Raw genomic sequence first — 13,345 nt, forward strand, 5'->3', positions numbered from 1 at the left:
TCTTAAGTACGAGGAGCATCAACATGCTGAATGACTCTGCAGAGGATAAAGCACAGGTCACCCTGAGAAAACATCTATCTATCTAACTATGTTGTTTTCCTTCACATTTTCATTACTTGTAATAACCTGTTTTCTATTAAGATGCATGTATGGATGTTACTGTAGAGGAAGAATTTTCATTAAGGCATCTTTCGATAAAAACTGCTCACCTGTAGAAGTCTTGTCTTCGTCAAAAGAGTGGGCTTTCCTAATTGTTGAAAATGTCCCTCAATTGTTGGTCAAATTAAAGAAGCATTAGGATTTGCAGAGTTTATGGAGAGAAATAATACAGGTGTTGCAGCAGGTTCGTCCTCTCATGTTCTAAGGTAAACAAATCCTGTCCACCTCCCCTCAGTGATTGGTTAACACCCTGCACATGCACAGTGTGCACACTGATGTACAGCAAAGGGTGGGGATTTGAGATGAGAGGTCAGTGCTTGCTCTCAGTTGTGGCTGGGGTGTTCTCTCAGTTAAAGGATGAAATAGATTAACACACTTTTCCCCTTTTGTTGTATTTTGACATCATACAGAAAAATGTAGACTACTGCTATTTAAAGGCCAAAGCCCATAATTCCAATTCAAATGTATAAATGTTGATAATGTAATACTCTTTGCAATGCATTTCTATAATTTGCATGAATGGGGCTCTGCAGTATTAGAGATTTGTTTCTGTGTCGAGTCTGATGCATTTTCCGGACTTTGCAGCTTTTGTTCAGTAATTTAATTAAGCAGAACAATCATCAGTTGGAACCACTTTGCGAGTATCTGAGACAGACTACTGAGCTACTCATTGTATAATTGGCCGGGATTAAAAGGTGTCCTGCACAAAGCCGCGGAGAGCACAGCGGGTGTGTACGTCTCAGGAGTAATGGCTAAGTTTAGCAAATCCTCTCAGTGTGTTTCTGAATGACAGCACATGTTTGACAGTATACAGAGGAACGAACGCATAGCTTCACATGCAATCGCCACAGACACACAGGTACTGCATACAGTATGTTCTGTGATAGATGCTAGGACATGCTTTCCATATGTGATGTACTGCTGCACACATGCACAGCTTGGAAATGCATACAAATTAAGGAAAGGATCTATCATTACATTTGAACTGATCAGGAGTTTTGCTTTGAAAATGCATGTAAACTATTTAAATTGGGAATTTTAATTTTACATGCAAACTGAATTGAAAAATGTCCTTATGTCTCATAACAATTCAGCAGAAGATAAGTCTGCACATTGTGTGCCCTACTTGGCAGATAATGACTTATCCTTCTTGGAAAATGATTATCTCCTGGATACTCAGAGGTCAGGAGCCTGGAGCCAGCAGTGATCAGGGATGGAGCATTTTTGGGATATTCAAATGGCTTTGTAGTATAGTATATTCATTTATATTATATGGTGTTGTTTAATATTATAAATCATTATATGATAACAAATATAAACTGCATTTTAAAGTAAAGTAACAAATTAAAGTAACAAAACAAAATAAGATATACATCAAAAGTAATCCAGAGCAAATAAATGCCAAATAAAAAACAATAACACCTGACTGCTAATGGTTAACTCACCTTTGGAATGAAGCCTGGAGATAGCTAGACCCAGACAGGGCTTAAAGGATAATCAGGTATTTAAGAACATTTCTTAATTGACAGTGATAATGTCATTAATAACTCTATTTCATAATTCTGGCATCTGCTGGGTTTCTTTACATTTTTAAAACCATTTTTATTAAAATTATGAAAAATACACAGCACCACATTACATTCACACATCATGAGCATGTGATTGTGTGTGTTAAGCAGATCCTGTTGAGTTGTTTGAAGTGGCCCAAATCCAAAACAATGACATGCACACATAAGATATACGAGTAGAGTTCCACTCTTCATGATATTGACTCAGAGAGCAGATACAAATGTTGCCAAATGTTGTGCTTTCACTGTCCGCTCCACCATCACTGTGAGCTTTACTTGGAAATAAATGACCATCTAAGAGGTTGCAGATAAATCAGCTCTACATGAAATATTGAGAGGGTAAACCTACTTCATATTTCTCTCTATCCAGTCTCGGAAATGAGCTATTCTTGTTTGAACTGTGTAAGTATGTTGGTGGCAGTTCTCTTCCTTGTAGCTATAACTCTCTAAACCAAGAAGTTGCCAGCCAGCGCCTGAAGCTCCCTGAGTTTCCTTGTGACCCGGCAAGTCACCGCTTGTTGATGTCAACACAGCTGGCATGGTTGTGATACCTGGAATAACACTGGAACAGGGCTTTTGAGGACTGGACTTCCTCATGACACACAATGTATTGTCACTGATCATTGTTGTGTGGGCTCTTCCTTCTGCAAATTCCCTTTCACATTGAGCAACATCAACCAACTCAACAAGTCTTGTCTGGCTCGAGGGCGTGTTGCCGCTAAGGTGATCGTTTGGTAAAATCCACCTCGAAGTGTAAGCCTCAAACGCTGTGACCTCTCCACCTTGAACTTTGGGTAGACACACTGGCAACACATGCTCACTGATCTTGGCCTTGTCTCTTAGCTTAAGCACAGCCACTTGGGAGTCTGGTGCAGAGTACAAATCTGGATGGACTAAAATATCTGAAACCTGTTGAAAGAGAGAAGAAGAGATTAAACTTGGAAGCTAGAATACCTGAGAGAGCCTAAAGTCACTTCGAATTTGCCAACGTTTGTTGTTTTTGGGTTATTTGTTAGATTAGATGCTCCAGGATGCGCAGAGATTTCAAATCCAAATCAATTCAAGTTGTATCCCGGTAAAGCTTTAAGTGTACATCTAAATCCCAAAGGATTTCTTCCTTTTCCGTTTACGGTACTGACAAAAACCTATCCAGAAGATTATATTTATTTAATGACTATTCCTTGTTTATTACTTTATCACGGCATCTGCCGTTTGGTATATTTTGCAGTCATAGAGAAACTTTTTAGCACTGCATATTATTGAAATACAAACAACATTATAAGCATGTTGTTTGTAATTTAAAAGTTTAGGCTTCTTGGTTAAAGGGAGGATAAATGCTGTTGGGTATTTAGACATCAATACCTCCAATTTCTACCACCATTTAAAGTGCTATTTCAACTGGCACTTTACACTCTGAAATATGGCCATTTAAATTATCTTGAGAGAAAACACATCTTTAAATCCAACCCTCTTCGTACTTTGGTGTTCGCGGTCAAATTTGACCGGTCCTGTTTTACCTCCTATTACATTAACACAAAAACCATTAATCATCACCAAATTTCATTTAACACCCTTTCAAACTGTACATATTGTATCAGTACTGGTATACATGAAAAACTGTAGTAAATATACAAAGAACAGACACTGAACATGTATTGCGTGTGCCAGGTGTGATCCATGTGGGGGGATGGGCACATAAGAGCGGGACATGTGTCAAATTGTTCTGTGTGTGTGTGTGTGTGTGTGTGTGTGTGTGTGTGTGTGTGTGTGTGTGTGTGTGTGTGTGTGTGTGTGTGTGTGTGTGTGTGTGTGTGTGTGTGTGTGTGTGTGTGTGTGTGTGTGTGTGTGTGTGTGTGTGTGTGTGTGTGCCGGGTGTGATTCACATGGGGGGATTGGGCACATAAGGGGGGGGACACATTTAGAGTATGTGTTTGTGTGTGTGTGGGTGTGTGTGTGTGTGTGTTTTATCTGATTCGGATGGTTACTAATTCCTTTTCTTTATGGCGGTCATTTTTGACCGGGAACACCATGGGTGTTACAAAGTTGACTAAATCATCCAAAATGCAATGAACGTGGTGATCAGCAATTTTATATGTTCAAATGTCTACTGTGAAGGATATCATAAAGCCTTAATGCAATCGAATGTAAAACAAAAAAGTTATGATTGATGAAAGTAGTAAATCGGTCAGATTTGACCCGAAGACAACAGGAGGGTTAAACTAATTCAGCCTAGTTTTCAAAATATAAAAGGGTCTGAATGATTTTCCCCCAAACTGTGTTTTCTAACGGACTGCATTTTACCCTGAGGTGGTGCAGGCTTTTCTGACGACCCCTGGATGTCTGGTACTGCAGGCCTGTGACAACCTTTACATGTGCTGGGTGGAGGGTCTGCTGCTTGTCCTTGTCTACCACACACCGAGCGGCCACCAGGACGCTCCGCTGGGTGAGCAGAGCCCCGCTGCAGGCCAGGTGCCAGAATGTGGACTCCTCTGAGGCCCCCTGCTGGAGAGAAATGGCTTCTCCACTGGGCCTGTGGGTGCTGCCAGTATGTTCAGCAGGTGTGCGGATATAGACGGCTGCATGCCATGGCAACGGCGTGTCTGTGAGGTTGTGTAGATTGGAAGTGTTGCATTTGCCACAAACTGTGGGAAAGAAGCAGTCACAGAGGAGAAATAATGTTAATTGAATGGATGTGCATACTATTGGTTAGAACCTTTCATTTCTTATAAAGTAATTTAAGGTAATACAATATGAATATCATTCATCTGCCTTCTCAAACATTTAAAGGCCCTTCATGTATAAGGTAATCTTAATTCGATCTGTAAATCTGATTTATAGTCATTATGCTAGGCTAACCACATTTTGGTTCTAGCTTAATATTCACCATGCAGACGTGAAATAAGTATCGATCTTTTCTTCTAACACTGTAGAGAAAGCTATTTGCCAAAACGCCAAACTACTGTAATACTCTAAAGTGAGCCTATTTAACTTTAAACTGACACTGTGGCCACAAGTGGGAATTGCAGGGTTGATGGTTCATTTTAAAATGTAGTGTAATCTGTTTCTTCTGGGCTGCTAATGGCATATAAGAGTCATGGAAATTGTCAATGAATTGTTAGTCAATTTATAAACAATATCTGTCTAAAGATTACCCACCATAAAGTATTGGTTGAAACAGGTTTAGCTTTTTAATTTGCATTATAACTACTTTTGATAAAGTCTCACTCTGCAGTTCAATAGCTGGGTCTATAATGCTGCTGCTCTCACCTGGTGAGCAGGAAATATGGCGCCCACTCCACCTGCCAGATCTCAGACAGGTGCGTCGGGTGCTACCTGTGGGGCGATATAGCGGGGAGGAACACTTGTACTCAATCCTCGTGTGCTCTGGGTGAAAACCTTTAGGAAACTCCAGGAAACCGGTGTCGTCTTTTTCTGACTGTGTATTCAATTTGAGTGGAATAAAGCCAGCTGATAAAAGATCATGCATGTTGTATCTTGATGAAAGGGGGATTATTTGGTCTGGATTCTCGCTGTGGAAAAGATAAAATCTGTTATTTGCTATTTTTCTAACAGTATGCATACTTAAAGGTAGCCTTCACTTCACAGATTGTTCTAGAGCTTTCAACCACATCGTGTTGCCTTTATAAGCAAACTGATTGCTAATTTCCTTGTGCAAATGTTGTTTTTTGGTCAAACTACCATTTTGAAGGTTAATGATGAACCTCCAATCACTACTTATTTAATATATACTACTAATACTATATATAATAATATAATATAATAATAATAATAATAATAATAATAATAATAATAATAATAATAATAATAATAATAATAATAATAATAATAATAATAATAATAATAATAATAATAATAATAATAATAATAATAATAATAATAATAATAATAATAATACTACTTATTTAATCACTACTTACTTATTATAGCCTACTTGTTCGTGTTAGTGAACAATAAAAACGAAACAGAGGCATTTTTTGTTTTTTTTAAATAATGCTGCTATAGACTGAGTTATGCTTATTCAAACAAAACAGGATCAAAATACCTTGATATCCGATGTGGCTTCACAACAATTTGTCGCACAAGTTCCGACACTTTGGGCTCCCGACATGCTGTAGGGGCAAATAAAGCAGGTGACTCATTGTATGGGTATCGCTTTATGAATATCCTCGACATTAACAATATGACTTTAGTAGCATGAATAATTGTAAGCATGTATTATTTAGAGGATATTGAAACAATTATATGCATTAAAAGGGACTAACTTGTTTGTTGAAAAATAATGTATTATTATTATTATATTAATATATATGTATATTCATCATAGCGCTTTCATTATACATTTTTACTTTTTCACTCAGGAAAATGTGGCTTTCCAGGTATAAGGCTGTCAGATAAGCAAACGACCTCCAGCATGTTGGACACATGTTGTACAGTCCTCACATTGTAATGATGCGGAAAATATGCTACTTTGGGTATGTAACATTTTATTGTCAACCCTAATGACTTTTTGAAAACAGCTACCTCTCGAACACTTGGGTGGCCTGCTACTCCAGGATCCATTAGAGAGGCAGGTACTCTGGTGGTTTCCAATTAGGATGTAAGAGTTTTTACAGAAAAACCCAATGGTCTCTTCACCTCCAGCTGTGTCACTAGCAGGTCTGTGGTAGCCATTGAGCAACTTAGAGGGAGGGGCACACCGGACTCTGCTTGTTCGGCCTGCATGAGTATATGTGTTTGAGACAAAGACAAATAATTGTGTGGGTTTTAAACTGGAAAAACATCAGACATAAGAACCAGGTGCTAATTGGTGGAAAGTGGAGTTTACCTTTGACACACATGGGAACTGTGCCACTCCATGTGCTATTAGGCAAACAGCTCCTCTGCTGGGAGCCTATCAGTGTAAAAGGTAGATGGCACCGGTAATGTACAGATACAAGGTCCTCCTTTGATCCATATAAAGGCAGCAAATACCCATTCACAGGTTTCTCTGGAAGTATACACTCTGGATTCTTGATGGCTGAACCTGTGAAGATAATTTGTGGGTGATAAATTAAAGAGAAACCTCCATTGCAATGAAGATCACAATATAGGTACAGCCAAAATGTTTACAGTTCACTGAGTTCACAAAACGGTTCAAATCTCATCAATCCTCTTATAGCCAGATTTGTTGAAAAACTGCTGTGGTATGTAAACACATTTTCTGCCTTAAAAGGAAACAATTTAAGTTGAGTTACCTCTTGCTGCGTAATTATGGCAATCACTGATTGGATAAGCAACCATTCCGTGTATGATGTATAGTTCTCTCAAGAAGACCTAACTTTTTCAAAATTATGTTTGTGGGGAAGTAAAGATTGTTGTTTTGATATATTGTGGAAAACTGTTTTAGCAGAAGGTGAATTCTTGAAACATGCACTAAAGCCCAGCTCTCTAGTGTTGGTTGTTGCATAAGATCCTTGAGATTATCTAACTAGATCTTATTCATTTTCTCAACGAGATCCAGTATTTATTACTTTGACATTCATGGTCGATACATTTTTGGCAGATGATTCTAATATTGCTGTATTCACCGCATGAGCAATTTGCTTATTAAATTATTACGTACACAGTAAAAAGAATAATAGCCCAGGACACTGCCCTGGAGGCCACCAAAAGTTAAAGTTGTCCTGCCCAAAAATGATACATTTTTTCCCCAATAATTGATTATATGCTAAAATACTTTAACCTTTCTTTGGCTTATTAAAATAAGCTTTACTTTAATATTGCTAAGAGGGGCACTAAAAGTGTTAACAATTGCGATCGTAACACTGTGATAATGTTCAGGTTAGCTATAGCAAAAGTGTCCCAGAGGGGAAAAACTGGATAAATGGGATGTAAGTTTGATGCATAATTTTATTCAAAGGGGGCAAATGGGGAGGGATGAAAGTGATAAATCTGTGTCACTGACTGTCCGTCTCACATCACTGCATTGTATTGGAGCCTGCGCACACACACAGCAGAATATTAAAAAAAAAGTCCTGGAGCAAACATGGTGCATGCACTCAAAGAGATGTGCTGCATGCATGAAGGGAGAGCAAAGCATTATCTGTATCATGTACTCATGAAGGAAGAATCACAGTAAGTACCTGCAGTACAGTATAATACATGTAATAATAATAATACAAAATGTGATTTATATAGCACACTTTAAAGACAACGTCATCTCAAGGTGCTTCACAAAGCTATAAGGAGAAAAAAGAAAGAAAAAAAAGATATCTAAAGGAGCATATTGAGTAAAATATGGTAATATAAAAAGAAAAAAGGTTAAGAGCGTAAAAGGTTTTTAAAAAAGAAAAAAAAAAATATATATATATATATATATATATATATATATATATATATATATATCCTGAATGAGAATAAATCAGACTGATAAATTCCAGATAGATAGATTCCAATCCAGATATTAAATGACCTTCTATTTTTTTATAGGGTGATGATTTTCATGTACTTGTATAAGATTGCATCATACTGATGTGTAATTATTTTAATTTGTCTTATGTGAAAGAAGCATTACTAACAACAATTATACCTGCCTGAACTTTCCTGAAATGTCAGAACAAAGCCATCAAAGTTGTTGAATCCATCTGAAGAGAACATGATGTGCACGTTGTTCCCAGAGCTTTTAATTGGAGGAGGCAGCTGATCCCCACAAAATCTTCCAATCACAGGGGAGCTCAAATCGTTGCCGTCACGCAACTCAACATAGTCATAACGACAGTTATGGTCTGACTCCAGGCTGAGCAGTGAAAACCTGCAGCATAACCAAACACATATTATGTACTTTTTTTTTAAACAATTTAAAAGGCTTAAACGATGAATGTATCTGTGACACTCCCCATGTTGAAATCCTTTTGTGATTTTTTCTTGCATGCCTCTGGTGAATGTACCAGTGTTTTAAACAATAAGGTTACAGTGAAAAGGCGCTGTTTGGGAAGTACAGAATACACAATTTGGATTTGCTGCTCAAGTTATATGCGAGTATCTAAACTGATGTTTTGATAAAACTGTATTGTTGGTAAAGACAGACACAGTTATTTACACAAATTCATGGAAGTGTTAAAACATTGACCCACCTCAGCTCGATGCTGCTGTCCCTCCCGACTTGCACTGTCCATTCACACCGGGTGTTTGTTGGGTAACTCTCCATGGATATGTGACCCTGGGCCCGTTGAATGACGCCTCCACATGCTACCAACAAGAGAACTGTAATCACTTTCACTTGGTACATTCATACTTTCATTCTCAACAAATGTGTGTTTATCACAGTAGCACTGAATATTTTTACAGTTGAAAGCAGGATCAGTAATGTGGCATGCTGTGTAAGAGGGCAGATCATTTCCAAAAAGATTATTGGGATGACGGGATACAACGAGCCACTTCAAAAACCATGATTATAAACATCATGCTGGGAGTCATGCTGTTATGTGTGTTTTTCAGATGAATAAAAAAGCTAAACAAGATATTAAATATTCAACAAATTGAGTTCTCTCAGTCCTTGCTGCTAAAAGGGACTGGGGTGAAGGTTGACATTTGGGTTTAATTTGACATTTACTGGTTAAAGATTTTCAAATGTTTAACAATTTAACCATTCACAAACATGTTTGCAAACACTGCTACCTTAACAGATAATGAAAATCATGCAGCCTTTACATTTGAATGATTGGCCACTTTACCTATAAAGACTCTAAACTGCTTATCTAGGACAATTGAGGTTGAACATAAGCTTCCCCTTATTTATTTAAACTATTAGTACAAGAATGGCATGAAAGGGCCAATTATGGGCCATCAACGATAACAATTGTAAAATGTAATGAGCGGTTAACCAGCAGGTAAACTTGTTTTCTTTCCACTATGAATAGCAACATGTTACTAGTACATATGTGCCTTATGGGAGTTGCTGTAGCTCGATGTGTTTTCAATTGTTAACAACATTTAAAAGTATCCATTATATCTTCATTATTTTTTAATTACATGTATTTATTTTTCACTGAAGCTTGTCAGAAACCAAACCAAAAAACGTTGTCGCCACCTAGTGTTCTAAAGGTGTTTTACAGATTTGGGTGCAGCAATCTGAACACTGTGAACCACAGTTTATAATCATTATGTGATGGATCATTAACTTACAATAGGCTTATAATTAAAACAATTCCAATAAATATTTACAAATGCTATTTAAGGCATTGTAATACATTAAGCAGTTTTACATTTATCAGATATTGTCTGTCTTCAAGAGCCCTCTCATTGTGGAATGAGTACCTTGCATATGAGACTTAACTATTAATTTCATATGTTGACTTTATATTAGATTCTGCATGTAATTTATTACATTTTAATCAAAAAATGTAAGAATGCATTCAGCCAAAGAGTTGTGCGGATGTTATACAAGAAAACACTAATACAACACTCCGGAATTTCCCCATGCTATTACTAAAGGTCCATCTTATCTCATCTTGTTCAAAACTGCATCAATGTGTATTTCCAAAATATATTTACCTTGTGCACCATATTTTCTCATATCAGCAATTTGATTCAGAATATTCGGCCTACATAAATGGTACTGTGCCAAAAAGAGTCTCACATACTGCATTCAAGCAACCTACAGTAACTCACTTTTACAGTCCCCTCCGCTCCAGCCTTGGCGACACTCTGTGCAATACTTTCCATTGACGAAGAAGTCGTCATTAGCTTTCCATGTTCCATTGTGGCAAGCTTTACAGTTCTCAAACAGACTGCAGCCTGGCAAAGACAAAGGCAGAAAGAAGATTAAGTATTGAATGTAATAGATTATAATAAATAATATAATAATAGTATATATAAGGGTTGATGAGAGTGTACCTGGGTGAAAGATACAGGGGTCACACTCATCCAGAGCATTGCGGCAGCAGGGGACAGTGTAGCCAACCCTCAACCCTTTTGAGGGACAGCGACACTGGATTAGCTGGTACTCACAACACGGACGACACATGGCGTTCCACTGAAAGCTTGGGCAGTTGTCCCCTGTAAGAAATGTCGAACCAAAGCAGAGAAAGGAAGCAATAAACCTCAAATGCACCTAATGACACCTCTGACTTCTGATACTCATGTTTCACAGTTCTTAGAAGGTGGATGAGGAAGACTACAGCAGATAACAAACATTTAGATATGTTAATGTTTAAAAAGGGCTTTCTTCTGGTGTGGTTATAGACACGCAGGAAACAGTGTTCAAACGTGCCTTTTTAGCATAACTTAAATGATGATGGAGATACAAAATTCTGGTCAAACACATCTATAACAAATAATGATGACAGGACAAACTCCTGAACTGTGAAATATTTTATGGCAGGTGATTTTGTTGCAGATGACACCACTATGCTCAAGCTAAACCGTGTACTATTTGCAAACCAAATCTCAAAACCTTGAGCTGCCATGGAATACTATGAACTTTGACCTGCAATGATCCACCATGTTTTCACAGCTTGGGATATGTCCCAAACCCCCAATTTGGTTTGAATAAACGTACAACAGAGCAGTGGAAAGTGGATTGAAGCTCACAAAAGCTATAGCTAATTGTCATCATCACAGGTTTATTTCTTCTCATCAATAATTATGGATTTCTGTGCTAAATAAAATATAAAAGCCTCCCAGATATCGAACCCTCACTAATGTGTTCAATGCCTTCATTAACTAGCAAGATTAAGGGTTGTAAATTAGCTTTACCAGGAGAAGTTAAGTGTCATTCAAATGTTGGTGACGAACACAGAGTCTGTAACATGAACTGAGACAAGTCTTAGCAGCAGAAGTGACTCATTGTTGAAGAATAGTTCCACAGTTAGTCAGCAATAAAGTCCACAGGCTTTTTTTCTTTAAAGGTAGCAACATTTTCACAAAGAAGAGGCCATGTGATGTAAAAGCCTCTCAAATACTATTTTCAGTAACGACTAAAACAAATCCCTTATACTCACCACGTGGCCAAGCTGTTGCACAAAAACAGACATTTAGGAGTAGGTAGTAGAGTTTGTGGTTCAGAAAAGTTGATGTGGGCAATCTCCTTGTAGGGAAAGGGAGCATGCTGGCTGCCAACTCACAGCAATATATTTCCAAAGATGTCCCAAGAATAAAGACCTAGCTCACTGTTACCAGATCTTCCTTTCTTCTCAAAATGTGACGTCGCTTTGGATGATTAATTCTTCCCTTTCAGCATAATGGTCAGATATCCTTAACCCATTCCTTCCATGATGCTTTCATCTGTATTCACTTTGAAATTGTTCAGTTCAAATCAGTGCTAAGTCTCCAACTAGTTCCTGTTCATCTGCTCTCGTTGGGAGTCCAGAATGAGTGCTGCGTGAGGAATAGCGACAGGGGGGAAAATACTTGTTGGCAGAGGAAGTGGAAAGTGCAATTGGGGGAATCAAGACATGATAATGAGGAAAACAGTGAAGAAGGAAGTCCAGGGGGAAAAAATCCATCAGTTTATTGTTAGGGGTTTCAAGGAAAGAAGAAACATAATCTCGGTTTGGCAACTATTTATATATTTAAAAATATTCTTATTCTCCAAAATACTTCAAAACCTATGCAGATAAACATACATATATATTTCCAGGTAGATCAGTCTTGTTGCTTCATTAAACAGCAGCTGTCATGCCGGACACGAGAATTTCACAACTTCTTGGTAGACAGATGACAGATGTCTTTTTTATGAAATGTTTATGATGTCAGGCTTCATAGATTTGCCTGGAGCAGTAACGCTGACAGGATAGTCACAGCCTATTTCATGCCCAAGGTTGCTTTTCCATTAACTTGGCGTTTACCCAGGAGTTTCCATGTTATCATATCTGTCTCATCTTTTCCTCTACAGCAGCTTGTAAGCAGACAGATTGAAGCTGAAACATATTACATGATGTCCACTGTTGTTTGCTGTTTATAAAGGAGGTTGTCTTTTTCATTTGAAATATCTGATTTGTATTATTATCGGATATGTATTATCTGATACTAAAGATCAGCTGTTTTTTTTTATAATGTAGGCTACTTTTGTAAGAGATAATTGAGAGATAATCTGCTCTTGGCTTCCTAATTACATTAAATATACCCACAACAAGTGTGTTCTGTTCTTTTTTTGGTTACATAACTGCTGGTATACATAAGAATAATAATTATAATGTAGATTCAAGATTCAAGGATTCAAGGCTTTTATTGTCATTCGTACATACAGATGAAGCGTCTTATTTTGGACAGTTTAAAGTGCGAGGGTCGTGATCGGTTCATGCACGTTCCGTGATGGCCGGCCGGCCCCCAGTCAGACTTGATACCGCCCCCATGATAAATACATTTAATTATTGTGAAGCCAGCTGCAATGGATCATTGATCCACCAGGGGGTGCAGTGGGGTTCCACACTGGAGTCATGTGAAATCAACTTCTAAATAATAGATGTTGTTTAGTCGGAAAAAACGAACGAGCCGGCTCTCCCGATTTTTAATCCTAATTTAATCATCATCATTGATGTTTATGTTCGCCGAATTGACATGAAATCACTGACAAATATGAATATTCTGTATTCAACTTCATTGAAACGATCAGGATG

At 37.8% G+C, this 13,345-nt stretch overlaps 1 protein-coding gene across 1 annotated transcript; it reads right to left on the reverse strand.

Annotated features, from left to right (window-relative positions):
- Positions 1–1,746: 1,746 nt before the first annotated feature.
- On the reverse strand, positions 1,747–11,825 carry si:ch211-102l7.3 (inactive serine protease PAMR1). The gene is made up of 11 exons (XM_034116906.1): positions 11,729–11,825; positions 10,623–10,784; positions 10,398–10,523; positions 8,861–8,975; positions 8,327–8,538; positions 6,574–6,771; positions 6,270–6,464; positions 5,791–5,857; positions 4,995–5,257; positions 4,029–4,369; positions 1,747–2,636 (listed from the first exon to the last, which is right to left on the reverse strand). The coding sequence occupies exons 2-11, from the start codon at positions 10,750–10,752 to the stop codon at positions 2,073–2,075; spliced, it is 2,211 nt and encodes a 736-aa protein (XP_033972797.1). The 5' UTR covers positions 10,753–10,784; positions 11,729–11,825; the 3' UTR covers positions 1,747–2,072.
- Between the last annotated feature and the right edge of the window lie 1,520 nt (positions 11,826–13,345).

This window comes from Trematomus bernacchii, unplaced genomic scaffold (assembly GCF_902827165.1).
Source record: "Trematomus bernacchii unplaced genomic scaffold, fTreBer1.1, whole genome shotgun sequence".
Classification (NCBI taxonomy): domain Eukaryota; kingdom Metazoa; phylum Chordata; class Actinopteri; order Perciformes; family Nototheniidae; genus Trematomus; species Trematomus bernacchii.